At 66.3% G+C, this 19,384-nt stretch overlaps 8 protein-coding genes across 8 annotated transcripts in view; 4 read left to right on the top strand and 4 right to left on the bottom strand.

The window, feature by feature from the left end:
* The window catches only part of PFL1_04686 (uncharacterized protein), a gene marked incomplete at both ends in the record, with an annotated part of 5,548 nt that extends 4,694 nt beyond the window's left edge, over window positions 1-854 (top strand). Inside the window, one exon of the mRNA XM_007882212.1 lies at window positions 80-854. Within this exon, the coding sequence (XP_007880403.1) occupies window positions 80-854 (775 nt within the window). The remainder of the gene's footprint in view (window positions 1-79) is intronic.
* A 1,111-nt stretch (window positions 855-1,965) lies between these two features.
* PFL1_04685 (uncharacterized protein) lies at window positions 1,966-2,610 on the bottom strand (the record flags this gene model as incomplete). Its single annotated transcript, XM_007882211.1, has 1 exon — window positions 1,966-2,610. One exon carries the CDS (start codon window positions 2,608-2,610, stop codon window positions 1,966-1,968), a length of 645 nt encoding a protein of 214 aa, XP_007880402.1.
* Window positions 2,611-3,258: 648 nt separating this feature from the next.
* On the bottom strand, window positions 3,259-4,054 carry PFL1_04684 (uncharacterized protein; the record flags this gene model as incomplete). Its single annotated transcript, XM_007882210.1, has 2 exons — window positions 3,259-3,362; window positions 3,484-4,054. 2 exons carry the CDS (start codon window positions 4,052-4,054, stop codon window positions 3,259-3,261), a joined length of 675 nt encoding a protein of 224 aa, XP_007880401.1.
* A 2,106-nt stretch (window positions 4,055-6,160) lies between these two features.
* PFL1_04683 (uncharacterized protein) lies at window positions 6,161-6,856 on the top strand (the record flags this gene model as incomplete). The annotated part of the gene is made up of 3 exons (XM_007882209.1): window positions 6,161-6,308; window positions 6,401-6,680; window positions 6,811-6,856. 3 exons carry the CDS (start codon window positions 6,161-6,163, stop codon window positions 6,854-6,856), a joined length of 474 nt encoding a protein of 157 aa, XP_007880400.1.
* Window positions 6,857-7,058: 202 nt separating this feature from the next.
* PFL1_04682 (uncharacterized protein) lies at window positions 7,059-9,360 on the bottom strand (the record flags this gene model as incomplete). The annotated part of the gene is made up of 6 exons (XM_007882208.1): window positions 7,059-7,184; window positions 7,314-7,742; window positions 7,858-7,928; window positions 8,073-8,261; window positions 8,401-8,671; window positions 8,770-9,360. The coding sequence occupies 6 exons, from the start codon at window positions 9,358-9,360 to the stop codon at window positions 7,059-7,061; spliced, it is 1,677 nt and encodes a 558-aa protein (XP_007880399.1).
* Window positions 9,361-9,787: 427 nt separating this feature from the next.
* PFL1_04681 (uncharacterized protein) lies at window positions 9,788-14,264 on the top strand (the record flags this gene model as incomplete). Its single annotated transcript, XM_007882207.1, has 2 exons — window positions 9,788-13,538; window positions 13,723-14,264. 2 exons carry the CDS (start codon window positions 9,788-9,790, stop codon window positions 14,262-14,264), a joined length of 4,293 nt encoding a protein of 1,430 aa, XP_007880398.1.
* Window positions 14,265-14,524: 260 nt separating this feature from the next.
* Window positions 14,525-15,465, bottom strand: PFL1_04680 (uncharacterized protein; the record flags this gene model as incomplete). Its single annotated transcript, XM_007882206.1, has 6 exons — window positions 14,525-14,537; window positions 14,653-14,738; window positions 14,842-14,912; window positions 15,027-15,060; window positions 15,172-15,216; window positions 15,358-15,465. The coding sequence occupies 6 exons, from the start codon at window positions 15,463-15,465 to the stop codon at window positions 14,525-14,527; spliced, it is 357 nt and encodes a 118-aa protein (XP_007880397.1).
* A 1,345-nt stretch (window positions 15,466-16,810) lies between these two features.
* PFL1_04679 (uncharacterized protein) overlaps window positions 16,811-19,384 on the top strand; it is a gene marked incomplete at both ends in the record, with an annotated part of 3,209 nt that continues 635 nt past the window's right edge. Inside the window, one exon of the mRNA XM_007882205.1 lies at window positions 16,811-19,371. Coding sequence (XP_007880396.1) covers window positions 16,811-19,371 — 2,561 coding nt within the window. The remainder of the gene's footprint in view (window positions 19,372-19,384) is intronic.

Raw genomic sequence — 19,384 nt, 5'->3', positions numbered from 1 at the left:
CCGCGGGCCAGCTGCAGCACGAGTCGGGCGGCGGCGACGACGATGGCGGCCACGGCGGCCACGATGCGCCGTCGTGGAGCCGTGGCACCTCGGTGAGCGTGCTGCTGGGCTGCACGGTGCTGTACGCCATCGTTGCAGAGATCCTCGTCGACGTCGTCGACGTCGTCCTCGACGGCTCGGGCATCGACGAAAAGTTCCTCGGCATCACCTTGTTTGCGCTGGTGCCCAACACGACCGAGTTCATGAACGCCATGTCGTTTGCCATCAACGGCAACATTGCGCTCTCGATGGAGATCGGGTCGGCGTACGCGCTCCAGGTGTGCCTGATCCAGATCCCGGCCATGGTGGCCTTCTCGGCCTACTACAACGGCGTCAACGACGTGCCCGAGAACGTCGTCCACCAGAGCTTCACCCTCATCTTCCCGCGGTGGGACGTCATCGCCATCATCTTTTCCGTCTTCCTGCTCACCTACACCTACATCGAGGCGAGGAGCAACTACTACCGCGGCAGCATCTGCATCCTGTCGTACGTCGTGCTGGTGGCGGGCTTCTTTTTCGCGCCCAACACGGGCGACACCGAGATGCCCGGCGACTCTGGACCGGGCGGCCACGGCACGCCGCTCTCCTCCAACCCGCTTGCCGGTTTCGGTGGGCTGTACGGCGGCGGCGGTGGCGGCGGCGTTGGCATGTCGGGTTTCAGTAGCTTTGCAGCGTCGGGCGGATCGTTTGGCGGTCTTCCGCTCGCGCCGCCGTCGACGCCGAGCGTGCTGGGTATCGCGGAACCGGCCTTTGCCCCGGCCCTCGGTGTGCTCCAGTGGCTCAGCGCCATGTTTGTCAGCCTCTGGGCTCGTTGATCCGGGTAGTAGCCGTCGTCGCTCCTTTCTCCCCGGACCTTCAGCCCTCTCTCCCTCCCCCCCGCCTCTCTCTCTCCACCACCTTTTTCTCTCACTCTTTCAGCAGCAGCAGCAGCAGCGGCGGCGGCTGCGATGGTAGCATCGTAATGACGCAATGAATGACCCGTACGAATCCCAAGCCCCAGCTCGTCGTTTGGCTGGATGGCAAGGCTTTTTCGCCATCGTTACTGGAGTGAGGGGAGCGGTAGCGACGGTGGTGCACTCTGCGCATACGCGTGGGGGCAGTCACGGCTGGTTTTCGAGGCAAACACGACGGACATCGCCAAGGTAGTTTTTATCTTTTTCTTCCGAACGTGACGCGCTGCTTCGGGAACGCGATGGCCGAATAGACTTTGACTCTGCGTCCGGAGCGAGACATGCGCGCCGACCTAGCCCGGACCATCTTGAAGAGGACGACATGGGTGGGCGTATCAATGACCTTGAGGAGCGGGGACATCGAATTACGCATCCTGCCACCTTTCAAAAGTCATCGATTGCCGACCCGAAATCAGGTCTCGACGTGGCTAGACGCTACCACCCGTCAGACTGCCAGCGTCCAACGGGCCATGGAACGACGCAACGACGGGTCGAAACGCCTCCGGATCGACGACAAAGGGGGATCCTGGAGACGGGGACGAAGAGACAGAAAGGGGGAAGCGCGAGGGAGAAAGGGGTAGATGAAGAAGGACGAAATGACAGAGCGAGGGGAAGAGATGGCGAGGAGGGGGCAGGATCAAGGCTCATTCCAGGAGCGTCGACGAGGAGCGACAGAAAGGGGGCAGAGCGAGGGAGAAAGTGGTAGAGGAAGAAGGACGAAACGACAGAGAGCGGGGGAAAGAGACCGCCACGGCAGGACAGGGCAGGATCGAGGGCGAAGGAAGGTCACGTCTGCTTGAATGCGGTCAGGAAAAGAGCAATCGAGGTTCGGTTGCGAACGCGCATGCGGGTGAGGACGTCGTGGCTGCTCCGGGAGCGTCGACGAGGAGCAAGTCAGCGTCAGAGAGAGAGAGAGAGAGGGAGAGAGAGAGACTGGTACAGGAGCATCGAGAGGCCAAGGCCGAGGGACTCACCTTCACTCCGCGGGACTCTTGATGAAGCGGCCGTCCGGGCCGCGGGGCTTGATGCGAGCCCAGTCGCTTCTCGAGAGTTTGGTCTTCGCCGAGAGGCCCGGGGCGGCGGCGTTGTTTGTGGATGCTTGCGAGGTCGCCTGGGTGTCGAGCGCAGGGCGCGATGAGGGGCCCGGGACGGCGGCGGTCGGGCTGACATCGGCGTCCGAGGGCTGAGGCCTGGGGATCGAGGCGGGCGGGTTGCTGTTGTCCAACGAAGAGCGAGGGGAGCGGCCGTGGGCGGCGGCGACGGGGATGCCCTCGTTCGAAGTGCGAGATGAGGGGCCGGGGTTGGGGACGGCGTCGGCGTCGTCCGAGCCCTGGTCGAGCGAGGGGCGAGGGTTAGGGTTGGAGATTGTCGCCTCGTTGTCGGGATGTGAGTGGGGCGAGGAGGATCTGAGGATGGGGTCGGCTGGGTTGGCCTCGTCGGACGTGATGCGGGAGGGGGAGCTCGCAGCCGAGGTGGCAAAAGCCTGGCTATCCGGCGATGAGGGACGGTAGGGGGGAGGCGGGGACGAAGGCGACGAGTCGTCGCTGATGTCGGCGCCGGCCAAGGCCGAGACGAGGTCGGCGACGCCTCCACGCCAGGTAGCGGTGGTGGGAGTAGACATGGTGAAGATGTGGTTTGGAGGGAAGCCTGTGCTGTCTCTTGCGACCCGCCGTTTGGCCTCGTCGGCGCACCGAGCCTCGCCGTGCAGCAAATTGTCGAGCGGTGGCCGTTGCTGCTGGATGTATGCTACCCGGTCCGGGTCGCGCGATTTTCCCCAGGCCCTAGCCGCTGCCAGCTTGCACAGCGTGCGCCGTCTCTACTTCGACCGCCCCTCCCTTGACCAGGCACAGGCTGGGCGGAACCTCCATTCTGAAGGGCCTCTCCAAGCCGGCCCGAACGCAGGCCCGCGACGAAAAGAGCCGCTTCCTTCGAGAGACCGAGACTTGAAGCTGGGTTTCGTGCTGCTCGAAACATCCTCTCGAATCGTTGGACAGGCCGCTCAACGCCTTCGCAAGCCCCTCCGTCCCCCATCAGTCTGCAGGTTGAATTGCCCATGCGGACAGGGCCTCTCGCTCATGCATAGCTCAGTCGGCATCTACCAGTGCTCCAGCCTCTTCGCGTAACGCACCTGGGCCGTACGCCGAGTTCAGAACGATTTGCAAGCAGCGCCTTGCTCTCGGGACACAGCGGGTCTTCTTGCTCTTCAGACTGTGTCTGTCTTCTGCACGAGGATGGGATTGACGGTGGACAAGAAACGTTGCTGTAACCACTATGGCGACAGGCTTGCCTGATCTACGAAAGTAGGGAGATCCCTCTGCTTGGTCATCTGGTACAGCGGGTGGAACACCTCCTGCTCATTTGGCCGCTGGACAGCTGCTTGCACCGGACCGACATCAGAAAGGATCAACAGACGGAGCGGGTCAGCCTCAGTCCGTGCCGAATCACAACTGCGCCGCTCTCGGCCACGAAGAATGCTTGCAGCAAGCACACTCACCCCATACGCCGATCTTTGCATCGAAGTTGGTCTCGCTCAGCGCCTCGAAGATGGCCAGGTCACGGTTGATCGTGGCGCATCCGGCGATGGTGGCGTTTGGCGTGGACAGGTCGCCGACGAGGCAGTTTGTGTGGTCCGTGAGGTCCTGTCCACACACTTTGGCATCGACAAAACTAGCCGTGTTGCCCGACGACGACGACGACGACGACGACGACGGTTGGGATCGAAGACCGAGCGGCTTTCCTTTGGGATCACCGAAGCGCCAGCGCACCACGCCGTCGAAGCACAAATTGAAGACGTCGCGGACCGCCACCTCGATGGGAGCCTTGGCGGCGGCGTCGCCCTTCGAAGCGGGGTTTTCCGGCAGCTTTTCGAGGTACAGGAGCGCCGTCAGGGTGAGGGATCCGACGCCGCCGATGTCGTAGTTGAGCACCTGGGACGTTTCGAGCACCTTGATCGCCGACGGCGCCGTGCTGGCCGCCACCACCGATGCCGGAGCGCGCGCCGAGAGCAGGAGCAGAGCCGGGAGCGCGGACATCAGGCGCGAGGCTGGGCGAGGTACGGGCTTCATGGCTGATTGCAGTTGCGGGACGGGGTCGAGGCAGAGAGAGCGAGGGCGAGGGCGAGGGCGGGAGGCGAGAGCACGAGCACGGGCGAGAGCGGGAGCAGGAGCAGGAGCAGGAGGGACAGAAAGGTACAAGGTCCAGTCGATGGACGTTGCAGCGTAGCGCACAGCGCACGGGTCTGGGATTCAGGAATTGATGGCGAGCTCGGAGAGGAAGACGACGACGTGGCGAAACGAGGCGAGGTGCTGGTACCGGGGGAACGAGGCAGTGGCGGAAGCGTCGTGGTCGGATCGGGTCGGGTCGAGTCGAGGCAAACGAGGGTCGGAGTCGGACGCTCGCACGAGATGGCGCAAAGGTCGAGGCGGAACGAGGATCGAGGGATCGAGGGCAATGGAGGCAGCGGACGACGAGCACACGATCCATCTTATACCTCCCGTCACCCCCTTGTACCGCAGGCGACGAAACACGGGCTCCCCCTCGGACGACTGCACTCGCCCCACCTGCGTTGCCGTATGTGTGTGGCGACGCCCCTGCCTCGTGCCCCGAGCGGCGGATCAATGATACGTGCGAACGGCTCTGAACCACAAGGTCCCCACCAGCCCCTATCGCCAGGAAGACGAGATGCAAACAAAGGCCAGGGGGCCATTCGAAGCATGGCACCTGCAGCTCCGCTACCTCGAGGAAGGCGGCGGCGTTTCATTCGAGGAGGCACCGGTGAAGGGACGGCAGTTGTCGAGGCGAGGTGGCCGGATTGCACCTCTCGACCCGGCCCCACCGACCCGCTCATCCTGGCGTTGCGCCGTCTCGACCGAGGTGTGCCAGCCCATGCTCCGTCCGCGATGAGTCGAGGGTGGGGGAGCATGCCATCGTGCGGCTCTGGACCGTTCCGCTGGCTGTCGTTCGAGGTTCGAGGTAGATCGAGGAGCGAGCGATGCAGGGTCCGAGGGTCGCACCGAGAGGCTAGGCCGGGTCGCCTGCTGCGAAGGCGCACAGGGTCGAGGGCGAGGGCGAGGCCGAGCCGGAGCGGAGTGGGACACCGGGCGGCCCTCGGGGCGCAAGCAGGCTGGTCCCATCCCGAAGAGAAACCCAAAGTCGAGGTCGAAGTCGAGGTCGAAAATCCGGGGTCCACGTCGGGGCGAGGGCAGACCCCAAAATCGCGCATTTCAAATGAATTGTCAGGCGAATTTTCGTGTCCTCGCCTCCGCATGCAACGATGCCGGGGCGGACGAGCCTCATCCACCAAGTGAGGCCGAGACCTCGGCGCTTGGTGCTCATCTCGGCGGCGAAGACGAGCCCCACCGATTATCGAACTTCGATCCTCTCTCGCTCGCCCAACGTGCAACGAGCCTCGACCGACCCGAATTCCGAACGCTGCCCCCACCTCTCTTTCGGTCCGTCGGGTCAGCGCCGAGCGCCCGTCGCCCGATGCCCAGCGTCGGTCCTCTAGCCTGCTCGTCGATTGCCGATTCCGATCACGGCACGATCTGGTGTGGGGGCTCTGCCGCTGCGAGAAAATTGGGGGGGGTCGACCCCTGGGCGTCGGCATCGCCCCTCTCTTGGCCGCGGCTGGGCCAGCCAAAGGCATGACGGATCGACGAGCTTCAGACGTGGCTGGTCTTGAAACTAGAAGACGATGGCGAGGAGGCTCATCTCCAGCCAGTCGGGTCATACGAGGTCGGGGCAAGGCAAAAAGTGATGCATCGCGACTCGGGCTTTCCCGCTGGCCTTTGCTGGCGTGGCTGGGCAGGTGTCTGTCAGCGCCGGTCTCTGCCTCTGCCGGGCGAGAGAAAATTCCAATTCTCTGGACGAGGCTGGGGCCATTTGATCGAGCATCCGAGCGAGGGTGCGGACGTCGTCAGCGCCCCTCCTTCGCCCGCTCGGTGGGGTTGCGATTCCGGCTTCCGAGAATTGTGCAGTCTCTCCACTTTGGGCATGGCTGCAGGGCCAGGGCCGCGCCACGCTCGCTCACTCGCGCCAGGACCGACCTGGCCTGGACCTCGACACCTTCCTTTGTCACCTTCACGCACACCCGCCGACATCGTTCCCCGCTTATACGCACCCGCACACCCTCACACCCGCATAAGCGACAAGCACACACAATCACAGGCAGCATGTCCTCTTCCACGACGCCCAAGCCCAACGAGGCATCCAACACCACCGCCGCCTCTACGACCGAGCAGCAGCAGCAGCAGCAGAATGCTCTTCCCTCGCTCGGAGCGCTCGATGAGGATGACGAGTTTGAAGAGTTCGAGGAGCAGGGTGAGTGCTCCTTCACCTCTTTGGATCTCCACTTCACCCCATCCCATACTGACGCTCACCGCCCGCCGTGATCTGGATGGTCGCACCGACAGACTGGCCAGAATCCGCAACGGACCTATCGCAGTTCGGCGCAACGTCGTCCAACAACGCCGCCGCCACCGTCGGCCAGAGCGTAGGACTCACCATGGGCTCGTTCACCACCTCTTCGGCGTCCTCGACCCATCCCGCCGGTTCCGCCGCCGCTGCCGCCGCCGCGGGTGCTGGCGCAGGCGCTGGTGCAAACGCTTCACACTCAGCTGCCAATGGCGATCACCTCTGGCAGGACTCGTGGGACGACGATACCGTCGAGGATGACTTTAGCAAGGCCCTCAGGTACGTTGTGCGCGCGCTTCGCCTCTGCCCGATCCGTGGCGCAAGTGAGGAGAGCCTGGTCGTTCAAGCCCTCGATCTGACCACTCTTCGCTTGCCCCCCTTCGCCCCACACTCTCTCATCGCCAATCAGGGCCGAGCTGGAAAAGCAGAATGGCGCACAGGCAATGTCGACATAGGCGCTCTGCCTCACTCCGCTCCACCAACCGGCACGGCCCAGCCTTTTTGCTCTTCTCTATCCCACACACCAGCACAATGACATCCTCCGTTCCTCTTGATCGCGCGCAGTCATGCCATCGACTCTGCCGCATGCGCGATTTGCACTCTGTGCCACGACGTCCGCGCTGCTTACGACCCTTGCCTCTGTCCCGTCCAGGCGCACTACAGGAACAACACGCAGGATCCGCACAGGTCCTCGTCGCCGCCCAGCGCAGCGAGACACTCAACGGCCTGCACCATCTCCTTGCTCTGCCCCGTCTCGAGGTAGGCCCGCGCGAACGTCGACATCTGCAGCAGGGCGGCGCGAGCGTTCAAAAGGAGCGTGCGAGAGGTCGTGAATCAGTCAGTCCGTCGGTCGGTGGTGTACGTCGAGGGTGCCACGACCATCGGGGCAGACGGGAGCGGGGCTCAACTCACGAGAAGCGGCTGGATGCCTTCGAACTGCCGGCTCGCGTTGAGAGTTAGCGCGCGGCCCAACACCTCGAGGCTTCCACTTGACGCGGCGGCGGATGCCGGGTTTCCGCCGCGGCTCGAGGCGAGCGTTCGAAGGCCGTCCAGCATCTCGGTCGGATCCAGCATGCCCGGCGGTGGCGCGGGCTCGGTGGGGATCCGCCGCTCCTCCTCCTCTTCGCCGTCGCCGTCATCGTCGTCGCCGTTCTCTTTGCCAGCTTGCTCATCACCCTCGACGCTGCTGCTGTCATTGCTCGACCGCTGTGCTGCGTCCGCCGCCGTGTGACTCGGCACCGCCGGTGCTCCCGACCTGGCCTGCCACTTTTCGAAGCTGTGGTGCACGCCCGCATCGAGCGCGGGCCGAATGTCGGAGAAGGCACGCCACTCGTCGGCCGCCTACAGGGTGAGGGGGCACAGTCAAGCGCGGATCAGCTGGGTGTCTCGCTCTTGCCTCGCCCTCGCCCATCGACAACCGCGGCCGCAGCCAAGGAACCTGGGGCCGTCCACTCACGCAGTCGAGGAGCTCGCAGGGGCGATACTCGGCCTTGTAGCGCATCTTCTGGCAGTTGTGGATGTAGAAGCCTGGCGGCGACAGCGGCGTCGGTGAGAGGTCCAGGGGCGGGACAGCTGCGGTCAGCCTCGGCTCGGCTCGACGCGACGCTTGGCCGGCATGGTGCGAGCCTCGTCGGCACAAGAGGAGAGCCGACCAGCGCGCGGGCCACTCACCGAGGTAGTAGTGGCGTATCGACTCCATGCCAGGCTTGCGCGAGAGCTGGCGGGTGAGGCCGATTTCGCGGAGGGCGCTGATCTTGCCGAGCTCGAGATGGTCAAAGTCTGGGTCGTAGAAGAGGTAGACGCTGCTGATGCAGGCGGGTAATACGTCGAGCACGCCCACGGCGATGAGCTGGCCGTCGACTGCGGCGGCGGCATGGGAAGCGAGGACAGAGGAGGCAGCAGGTGAGTGAAATTGGCGGTGTTTAGACTAACTTGGCAGTGGTGGCGGATAACCAGCGTCTTTGGGGCCGCCACGATGAACGCGGCCACGGCCACTCACGTCGGTACTCTTGATGGTAGCAGCCATAGGGTATGGGCTGGTCTGGGTCGTATGGATCTGCGAGCTCGCCTGCGCGCCAGCGTGCCTCTTGGCGGTCGTCGAGCATCTTTCCGCTGGCCGGCCAGACGGGGATGAGGCTGGTGTCGACGAGGAAGCGTTCCCAGCCTTTGCGCGAGCTGATCTTGTCGTCTGGCTCGCCGTGGACGCGTGACTGGTATCGTCGAAAGAGGCGGTACTTTTCGTCGGTCGACGACGAGAGGCGCAGCGTGGTCTGAGGGGCGAGGGGGGAGGAGGGCGCATGGACTTCGGTGAGTGGGTGCTGCCGATGGCTCGATGTCCCTGGCCAGCCAGACGCGGAGGGAGACGTACCTCGAGCCTCTTGGTCTTTGGTCCTGCGACGGTGTTGGCCCAGGCTGCATCTTGGCTGGTGTTGTCGTGGTTGTCGTTGTGGTCGTCGCTGTGCTGCCTCTGCTTTCCCTTGTCGACGGTGGTGACGGGGTGGGGTGACCACTCGACGAGGTCCCACCTGCGTTGGAGGTGCCAGTCGCGGCCCCTGCTCCATCTGCCCTTCCACCTGGCGGGCTTTGTAGAGTTGCCTCTGACGTGGAAGAGGAGGTTGGTGAGCGCCCTCTTGTGGCGCTTTGCGGGCGCAAAGGTGGCGGCGTCGAGTCGGATGGGGATCTGCGGGCAGCAGGTGCGGTCGAGGTCGGGCTTGTAGATGTAGTCGCCGGACCTGCGCCATCCTGCGTCGATGAGGCGCTGGTAGTAGTGCGGGCTGATTCGGTGGGCCCATATGCCGTAGTGTTGCGAGGTCTTTGCGGCGGAGCGTCTGCCCGACGAGGGGGGAGGGCAGTAGCCGCACGACGAGGCGCTGTAGGCGACGGGCGAGATGATGGAGAGGTAGCGGCTGCGGGCGGTGTTGCTGCTGCCGCTCGAGTCGTTGCTGGAATGCGTGGCCATGATCCCGGGTGGGTGGCGTTGGTGGTATTGGTGGTGGTGGTGGGGGCTAAAAGACGACGAGGGGGCAAGCAGAGCAAAGAGGTCCAACAACGATGGTGGCCCCACCGCAGGCGTGTGGAGGCGGCGGTGGGGCCAACCAGCAGCGCTCAACACGGCCTGTCAGAGGGCTGTCAAGAGGAGGCAGCCAAAAGGACGGCTTGGGCTCGGGTTGCGGCCATCATCTCGTCTGGCACACGCCGTCTGGCCCGCTCAAAAATCTCGACGCCTTCCCTCCGCTCCTCGACCATTCACTCCCTCGTTTGCTGTCTCGCCACTCGCTCTGGGCCGCTGACTCGCATCGCAGCTTCCACTTGCACGCCCCTCTCTCGCTCCCATCCCCTAGACAGCCCTTGCCAGCCTCCACGACGACGACGACGACGACGACGACATGGCCGGCACATTACCAACCCAGCCGCACCACCGGCAACCACCACCCCGGGCCACCGCATCCAACGTATACACCTCTGCCGCCGTCAACCGCCTCAACCACGTCGCAGACTGGGCAGACGCTCCCCACAGCACCATCGCATTCGCAGCCCACAGGTCCATCGCAGTCTGGTCCCGCCCCGCCCACACCCAATCCACCCAGATCCACCAGCTCATCGTCACCCCCTTCACAAAGCCAATCTCGTCCCTCAAGTTCAGCGCACCGCCACCACCTCACGACCATGCAAACCATGCATCACAACAACCCACGCCAAGCATCGTAGCCGGCGCAGGTGATGGCGCATTCGCCGTGTGGAAGCATCGCCCCTCCATAGACGCACCATCCCTCGCTCCCGGTTGGACCCGCACCGCAACCGTCAGCGACGCTCACTCCGGCTCCATCTCGGCCATCGGCGTGCTCAGACCCACTGCAGACCTCTCCTCCTTCGCCTATCCCTCCGAGGTCATCGTCACGGGCGCATCCGATGGTCTGCTCAAGGTCTGGACCCTTCGCACCTCTGGCGACGGCAACGACGACGCCAACGACCAGCTCGATCTGGCCCAGACCATCGACCTCAACGGCCGCTTCCCGCTCGACGTCGCACTGCTGCCCCTTCCCGCATCCACCGCGACCTCCTCGTCCTCTCCACAGCCCCCTGGTAAGCTCCTCATGGCCGTCGCCACCACCACGCGCAAAATCGACCTCTACGCCGCAGACCTCGCCTCAACCACCGCCGCCCGACCCACCTTCGTCCACAAGCTCGCGCTCGAGGGCCACGAGGACTGGGTCAAGTCGATCGACTTTTGCCACACCGCCGTCTCGGACATCATCATGCTAGCCAGCGGCTCGCAGGACAGCAGCGTCAGGCTGTGGAAGATTGCCAGGGCCGCCACCGACGACGACCAGCTCGACGGCGGCGACGGCCAACGCCAAACAGCCTCGGATCAGCCGCTCAGAGCCGACGACTTCGAGGCCATGGTGTCCAAGATCGAGGGCGACATGACAAAGGCAGACGGCGAGATCTCAACAAAGGCCCAGTACTTTGACGCTGCCGGCGGCGGCGGCGATGGCCACGCTGCCGACCGCTGGGCCGTCACCTTCGACGCCCTCCTCATCGGCCACGACAACTGGGTCACCGGGGTCAGGTGGCATCCGGCGGTGCCGTCGCACAAGAGCGACAGCGCAGATGGCGTCGCAGGGCCCGCCTTGGTCCAGCCGGCAGCGCTCCTCACCTCGTCGGCCGACAACAGCCTCATCCTCTGGACGCCCACGGGCACCGTGCCAGCTGCACCGCCATCGCCTGCCGCACCGACCTCGCCGTTCCCTCTGTTTGACCACTCGCTCGTCTCGACGGGAGGGGCCAAGCGGGCCCGCGGGCCCTCGGCGCATCACATCGCCAGTTCCATCTGGCTGCCAAGCCAGCGCTTTGGCGAGGTCGGCGGTGCCAGCAACCTCGGCTTCTTTGGCGCGCTCTGGAAACCGTCTGGCAGCAGCGCCGACAGAGCCGACGGCGCCGACAGCGAAGGCTTTGAGGCCGTCATGGCGCATGGCTGGGGCGGAGGCACCCACATCTGGCGACTCGATGCCCCGTCGTCGAGTTCCTCATCGGCGACCGGGACGCTGCCCTCGCTGCTTCCTCAGTGGCGGATCGCCAACCCGGTAACGGGTCACTTTGGTCCAGCCAAGAGCGTGGCGTGGGAGCCTTGCGGTGAGTACCTGCTAAGCTGCTCGGTCGACCAGACGACGCGCCTGCACGCCAAGCCCAACAACGAAGGTGCCGCGTCGACCTGGCACGAGGTGGCGCGCCCTCAATCGCACGGTTACGACCTGCACGCCGTCTCCTGGCTCGACCGGCTCGCGTTCGCCTCGGCCGCCGACGAAAAGGTGGTCCGCGTGTTTGCGGCGCCGCGCGGCTTCGTCGGCAGCGTCGGCAGGCGCGGCCTGGCATGCGCCTCGATCGGGACCGAGGATGAGTCCAGGCTCGGCCTGCGCGCTGCCCGCGGGCGGGATCGGCGCTGCCTGCTGGCGCTTTGCGACGATGCGGGCGACTTGGCCGCCTGCACCGCGCGCCACGGCGACCTGATGCGGCAGCTGGCGGAGCGAGTCTGCAGCGGCCAGGACGGCGACGAGGGGAGCCTGACGGCCGTCGTTGCCTCGGACCGCTTCGAGGACCTGGCCGACAATGCCAACGCGCGGCGCTACTCGTTCCGGCGTCTCGAGTCGTACCTCAAGTGGATGTACGCGCAGGCCTGGGCGGTGGCCGTCGAGCGCGGCAAGCTGTTTGTCGACATCAATGTGCTGCTCGTGCCGTCGAGCCGGCTGGGCACGATGCTGCCCCGGCTGGCGGCGGCTTCGGACAGCGTCTCGGTCGACGCCGCGTCGATCGGCTCGCTGCGCCCGGCACTGGACAATGCGCGGGTCAGATTTGCGACCATCGCCGCTGCCAAGGACGGCGGCTCCAACGAGGCTGCCACTGCCGCCGCGGATGCCTCGACCACGACTGACGAAGACGACGATGCCGACAGCAAGGGCTTCCGCACGTATCGAGTCGCCGCGCTCGGGGGCACGTTCGACCACCTCCACGCCGGACACAAGATCTTGCTGAGCATGGCGGCGCTGGTGGCGTCGGAGCGGCTGATTGTCGGCGTGACGAGCGATGCCATGATCGCCAAGAAGAGCAACGCCGACCTGCTCGAGACGCTGCCGCAGCGGCGCGCGCGGGTCGACGCCTTCCTGCGCCTATTCCGCCTGGCGTTCGGGCCGCTGAGGCAGGAGGTGGTGGAGCTGTCGGACGTGGCGGGCCCCGCCGGCACCGACGCCGACGTCGAGGCGCTGGTGCTGACCGACGAGACGCGGTCCGGCGCCGAGTTCATCGACAAGATGCGGCGCGAAAAGGGGCTGCGGCCGCTCGACGACTGGGTGATTGGCGTGCTCGGCAGCCAGGGCGAGACGGACCTGCGCGGCGACGCAAAGGCGCTGGCCGAGAGCAAGGTCGGCTCGACGGCCATCCGCAAGTGGATCCGCGCGCAGGGTGCGCGGCGGGCGCACGCGCTGGCGACGCTGCTCCGCTCGAGGCAGCACCAGCTCGACCGTCTTGTCGCGTCGTTTGCGCCGGACGACGCTGCGCGACCTGGCAAGGACGGTTCGGATGCGTCGACAGCGGGCGGCCACGACGACATTGGCAACGACGGCGAGGCCGACCTCTCGGCGCGGCCGGTGGGCGCGAGCGTGCCGCCGCTGGGCCTGTCGAACCGCGCCATCTTTTCGACGGATGCCGAGGGAGCGGCCTCGATTGTCGAGGAGCCGTCTGCGAGCGGCCAGCCGATCGGGTCGGCGCGCGAGTCGCTGTCGAGCGTGCTGACGCGGCCGCCGACCGAGGAGCAGCTGAGCGTCGAGACGCTGTGGCCGGAGCTGGACAAGGTGTACGGGCACGGCTACGAGCTGCTCTGGCTCTCTGCCAGTCCGGCGTTGTCGTCGTCGTCGCAGGGCGGTGGGCGGTACGTTGCGAGCAGCTGCCGGGCGACCAAGGCCGAGCACGCCGTGGTGCGGGTGCACGACCGGCTGCAAAACTGGAAAGAGGTGGGCGTGCTCGCGGGCCACGAGTCGAGCGTGTCGCGCATCCGCTGGAGCGGGAATGCGCGCTTCGTCGTGAGCGTGTCCAAGGATCGGAGCTGGAGGGTGTTTGAGCGTGTACTGCGCCAGGGCCAGACCTGTGAGTGTACCCTGTGACGTGGGGGCGGTGGCGAAGATCAAGGCGGTACCGTTTCAGCGCTGGCCAGCAGCGAGATGCTGCGACGTCGTGGGGGCCACTGACTGACGCCGTCTCGTCCTTGCTTCCCCTCCCGCTCTCGCTCTCGCTCTCGCTCTGCATCCCAACTCATCCCGTGACTCGCCAGCCTTCATCCCACTGACGGGCGAACGCGCACACGCCCGCATCGTATGGGACGTGTGCTTTTCCGCCGACGCGGCGGACCCCCACGTCTTCGCGACGGCATCGAGGGACAAGACTGTCAAGATCTGGCGTCTCCTTCCCAGCCCTGTCTCTCCCTCGAGCAACACCGCCGACAACGACACCGACAACGACACGGCCGGCAGCGAGGGCGAGGGGCAGGGGAAGCCCTACGAGCTCCTCTCGACCATCAAGCTCCCCGTCGCCGTCACATCGGTGTGTTTCGGCGTCGGATCCGTCCTGGCCATCGGAGGCGAGGACGGGTCGATTCGTATCCTGTCCCCCTCCCTCTCCCCCTCCTCCTCCTCCTTCTCCGACGGCGACAAGGAAGGATGGACTGAAGTATGGAGCGGAAAGGTGGCACAGGAGTCCATCAACGAACTCGCCTTCCGTCCTCCCCGCCTCGAGGACCAGAGCGACGACGAGGTCACGCTGGCGCTCGCGAGCGAGGATGGCTTTGTGCGCATCCTCGCCATCTGCGGCGTCTAGACACCGGGACACCACCGTCACGGTGGTTGAATGGGTCGAGATGGCCCTCGTTGGAGTGGGCCGAGCGGAACGGGTCTGGTGGGACACGAGAGGGGGGGGACTATGGTACAACGTTGGATGGCGTTTGCAAGCGCGCGCGCACGTTCGCGGGCGGGCGGACGAAGAATGGCAAGAACAAACGCGAGAGCCGCGATTCGAAGATGGTGATAAGCGGCGACAACTGCTGCCGCTGGTGCTGCAGAGGCGTGCATGGACGATGTTCAACGACCGTACCTGTTGGATTTCGAGCGGCAGACGGCAAGATGGAGGCGAGGAGGTTCAGCGATGTCGTGGCCAGACGGGACGAGCAGCGACTTCGACGGCGAGGGCAGCGAGCGAGGGGACGCACTTTTGCAGCTCCCACTCTCGGTTATCGAGCGGGCAGACCTGGCGCGTCTTGAGCCAGCGCGAGATGCAGTGGAAGTGGAAGGCGTGCTGTGGGAGAAAGGGCGGGCGACAAGAAGGGGGGTCAGCGGGGACGTGGTAGGTCGAGGTAGACGGGCGAGGGCGAGGGCGAGGGCGAGGGCGAGGCACTCACGTTGCACTGTCCCCATGCGACGGTGCACTCTTCTGTGGTGGCGGAGCCCTGGTTGGCCTGGCACTCGATGCCTGTTGGGCGTGGTGGACGGGGAGCAGTAAGAGGGTGGCGGTCAGAAGAGCGGACGAGGCGAGGCGAGGCGGAGAGAGGAGAGGAGCGAAGGGGCGGACAACGGCCGGACGTACAGAGGTCCATGATGTGGTTCCTGCAAATGGCGCACTACAGTGCCGACGGGAGAGGGGAGGGAGAAGAGGTGTGGACCTGTTAGCCAGTGCCGCTGCGTCAAAGGGAAGGCCTAATGTCGAGTGGCAAGAGTAGGGCGGAACGCACGTTGTCGACGACAATGTCCCAGCTCCAGAGGCAGACGCTGTTCCACTGTTGTGCCCGGCGAGGCAGTGTCAGGCGAGAGGAAGCGGCACCCGGCGAGACAGAGTCAGACGGAGGGGAAGCGGCAGGAGCGAGGTCAGTCAGTGGGCGCAGAGAGCGGGGAGCGACGAAAGCGCCGGTGCGACGCACCTTTTTCACCTGGAAGCGGGGCGGCTTTGCGGTTGCGGGCGAGTCGACTTCCATGGGCGCGGCGGATGCGGATGCGGATGGCGGGGGTGCCGGCGTGGTGTCGGCCATTGTCGGTTGTCGATTGTGGCTGTGGCTGTGGCTTGTGGCTGTGGCTGTTTGCGAGGTGCGGTGAGGGATGGCGAAGAGGATGAGGATGGGTGGTGGTGGTGGTGGTGGCGAGGAAGGTGAGTCGATCACGCCCTGCCCTGGCGTTGGTTTGGCTGCCAGGCTGAGCTGGGCTGCGCTGGGCTGCGCTGATTGACCAAGGCCAGGCAGGCGGCCAGGCGGGCCCGAGCGCTGCGCTGCGCTGTGTTGGCCCGCCATGTGGAGGCTGGAATGGGCTGCGCGCTCCCAAAATCCAAAGTCAAAAGGCGGGCGCAACGGCGTTGGACTGACAGCGAGCAACACCTCATCGCTCCCTCGTCGTCGTCGACCACCACCATCCTCCCTCGCTCTTCTAGCCATGCGCCCCTGACTGCCACGTCACTCGCTTCAACAGTGAACGCTGCCTTGACCACCCACGCGCGCACCAGAACTCCTCCCTCGAGCTCCATGCCCGCACAGCCTCACCACACCGAACCCAGCTACCCGACCACCGCATAGCCCTCGATTCTCTGCCCGCCCATTCTGCCCACCCACCGCAACGCTCCGCAACGCCACAGCGCAAGCATGCTCTCACTCTCGCCCAGCGACGGCACCATCTCAACCCGATCCCCCACTCCAGATTGACCACCCGCCAGCCCCTCCCGCAGCCCAAGCACCAGGTCCCCCGCTTCATTGACCCAGAGACCGCCCGGCATTCGCCTCGCTCGGTCTTTCGCCCCGGCCCGTCTTGGCAGCCCTGCAGCCGGCCGTCACCATGTCAGACCGCCAAGCTCAGCCGCGGCTCGATCCCAAGACCCACTCTCGACCAGGCTCCACTTCCAGCCGCCGCGCAGCCCTCGCTTCCTCCTCGAGCTCGCCCCTCGCTGCTCCTCAGCCTTCCCGCAACGCCTCTCGCACACCGGCAATTACCACCTCTGCGTCACTCCGCTCCGCCAACGACCCCAATCGCCCTGCTGCCCGCACCGCCACGTCGACCTACGCACCAGCGCATCGCTACCCCTCGGACTCGGGCTCGTCCTCGTCCCGCTCGCCCCTCACCCGCAAGGCAGCCCACCTCCCTCAACACCACACTGGCAGCGCAAGGCCTGCATCGCATTACCCCTCGACCTCGTCCGCGCCCGCCAGCCAGCCAACAAGGGCCAAGCTTCGACATGCCGCCACCGCTCCCGTAACGCCCGGCTTCCCAGGCATCCCGTCGCCACACCATCCTCCCCTCCACCCGCAGCCATGCCCGCAGTGCCACGCACCCCAGTCGAGATTCTACTGCGAGCGCTGCATCGCACGCCGCATCGCAGACCACCACCGCGAGATGCACCGCCTCTCGCTCGCGCGCAACACGGCAAAAGCCGCCGCAGCCCGCCTGCTCGGCATCCACCATGTCGACCTCGCATCGCCAGCATCGACGGCACCCCAAACCGATGCCCTGCCACTTCAGACCGCGTCGTCCAGCCGTGGCACACCTGCTCCGAAGATCCTCGAGGACGACGGCAGGCGACGTCCGCCATCACAACTCCATCCACCGCCCGAAGCGCTGCCAGATCCATTTGGCGAGGAGCCTGAATCCAGCCCGCGGCACAGCCTCGTCGCAGATGGCGATGCGACGGATCCTCCAGTGGTCGCACCCGTACCGCCTGCGCTTGTTGTCGCCGTTCCGCCTGTCCCCGACCTCGATCTTCTCAATTCTGTCAAGCTGCGGGCCCGCGCTGCTCAGCTGACCGACCGCATCAACGAGCTGCGCACCATCGCCGATGAAAGCAGGGCGAAACGGGCCAGCCGCTCAGAAGCCCTCGCAGAACGGCGCGCACTTGTCACGCGGCGCCGTCGCAACCTCGACGAGGCGTGGGCCAATCTCCGGGGTGGAGGCAGCATCGACGGCCCGCACTCCGCTCACCCTCCGGCACAGGCGGCGACCGCGGTACCGCGATCGGCGCGCGTCGGAGATCGCTGGCGGCCACAGCCGAGCCCCGGTGCATGGCCAGGCGACGACGCCAACGGCTTCAACATCGACGCCTACGACGGCCAGGCGTGGTCCACCGACATCTACCCGACGTGGGAGCGCCACGAGGCGCAGATGGGCGCAGACCCACGGCAGAACGGCGACGGGACTGCTGCGACGGCGATGGACTCTGCGCTTGGCGCTGCTCGACCCCTTTTCAGCGGCGTCCCGTCCGGCCTCGGTGCAGGCGCCCTGGTCGAGTGGCTGCGGAGCGACATCCGGCGCCTCGAGGCGGAAAAGGCCGGCGCATCCGAGGAGCTCCAGCGCACGCGGGCCATCCTGGCCAAGGAGGCTTTTGCCATCTTTGCCGTCCAACCACCGCCTGGCGCGGACGCCAAGCAGCATCAGCAGCACCACCACCAGCAGGGCCAATCGGCCGCCAACGTCGGGCTGTTTGCCATGTCATCGGCGGCGGCGGCAGGCAACAGGAGGCCCAGCCTGGCAGCGCGGACGACGAGCCTGACGGAGCGCTACATGCCGGGCGCCTTTGCGTTTGGCCGCGACCCGGACCGCTTCTCGGCAACGGCGACGCCTTCGAGCCCGTCAGCCGGACACCGCACCTTGCTGGACACGGTCGGCGAGGGTCAGCTGTGGTCTTCGAGCGCAAAGGGCGGCAGCAGCGGCGGCGACGCTGCATCGGCCGCGGCTGGCACCTCTCCTTCGCCCGGCTCCAACGACTGGACGATCGCCGGCTTGGTGCTGCCGCTGCCGAGCGATGTGCGGCGCTTCCCACGCGACTCGATCAACGGCGCCATCGCCCACACGGTCCACCTGCTGCAGCTGCTGACGGGCTACCTGGGCATCTCGCTGCCGTTTGCCATCGGTATCCAGGGCGGCAAGGTCAGCATCCGTCCCAATCCGCTGTGGGACGGCGGCGGCGGGTCGAGCAAGCAGGCGCTCCATCTCAGCAGCGCCGCCTACGCCGTTCTCAGCGCGCCTCCCGCCGGGACAGAGCACGGCGGCAGCAGCAGCAGCAGCAGCGGGGGCGGCGGCATGGGCAGCCTGGCCGAGTCGACGCTCAACCTGGGCGCCTCGACGCTCTCGACGCTCGAGTCGTTCATCCAGCTGCCTCCGCGCAGCCACCTGTCGTGGGGCCGTGCCTCGACGCTGACTGGCGGCGCCTCTGCCAAAGAGGCTGGCGGCCGGGACCGGGACAAGCCTGACGAGGCGTCGCCGCCCGCCAAGGACACCAGCGACGCCGGCAACAGCGGCGGCCGATCGAACCACCGATCGCAGCGCACCGATCCGGGGACGCAGGCGGCCCGGGCTTTCTGCGCGGCGCTCGTGATGCTGAGCTACGACATCGCCTACCTGGCGGCGACGCAGGGGGTCAAGGTGGACCTGGTGTCTGCGGGCGGCAGCGGGCTGCGGCTGCTGCATCAGATGGTGTCGCACCCGGGCCTGGGGTCACGGTCGCACGCCAACCACGGGGGCAAGGCCGAGATCGCGGACCTGTCGTTTGGCGGCGTCGACTACGACCAGCTGGTGCAGCTGCTGGAGCCGATGAAGGCGAGCTCGAGCAAGTCGTACGCCAGCGCTGCGCCGGGCAAGGCTGCGCGGCAGGACGCCGGGCGGGATGGCGTCAGGGCCTCGTCGAGCGGTGGCGGTGGTGGCGCCAGGGGCGGAGCCAGGGGCGGGCGCGGCGGGCTGGAGCAGAGCTACGTCGACGCGGGCGAGGCGGCGGCGTCGGTGCTCGACATCACGGATCCGTCGGCGCTGGCGAGCCGTAGCGCGGCGGCCAGGGATGCGGGTGCGCGCGAGACGGTGCCGGCGTCGCGGAAGGCGGAGGCGAGCCGCCGTGGTGCGAGCGACGGCGGCACCGTTGAGCGAGCGACGAACAGCAGCGGAGGCGGTCCCGGTCGAACAGAAAAAGGGTCGACTCCTTAC

Source organism: Pseudozyma flocculosa (genome assembly GCF_000417875.1).
Source record: "Pseudozyma flocculosa PF-1 unplaced genomic scaffold scaffold00015, whole genome shotgun sequence".
Classification (NCBI taxonomy): Eukaryota; Fungi; Basidiomycota; class Ustilaginomycetes; order Ustilaginales; family Ustilaginaceae; genus Pseudozyma; species Pseudozyma flocculosa.
This window is presented reverse-complemented; position numbering and strand designations above follow the sequence as displayed.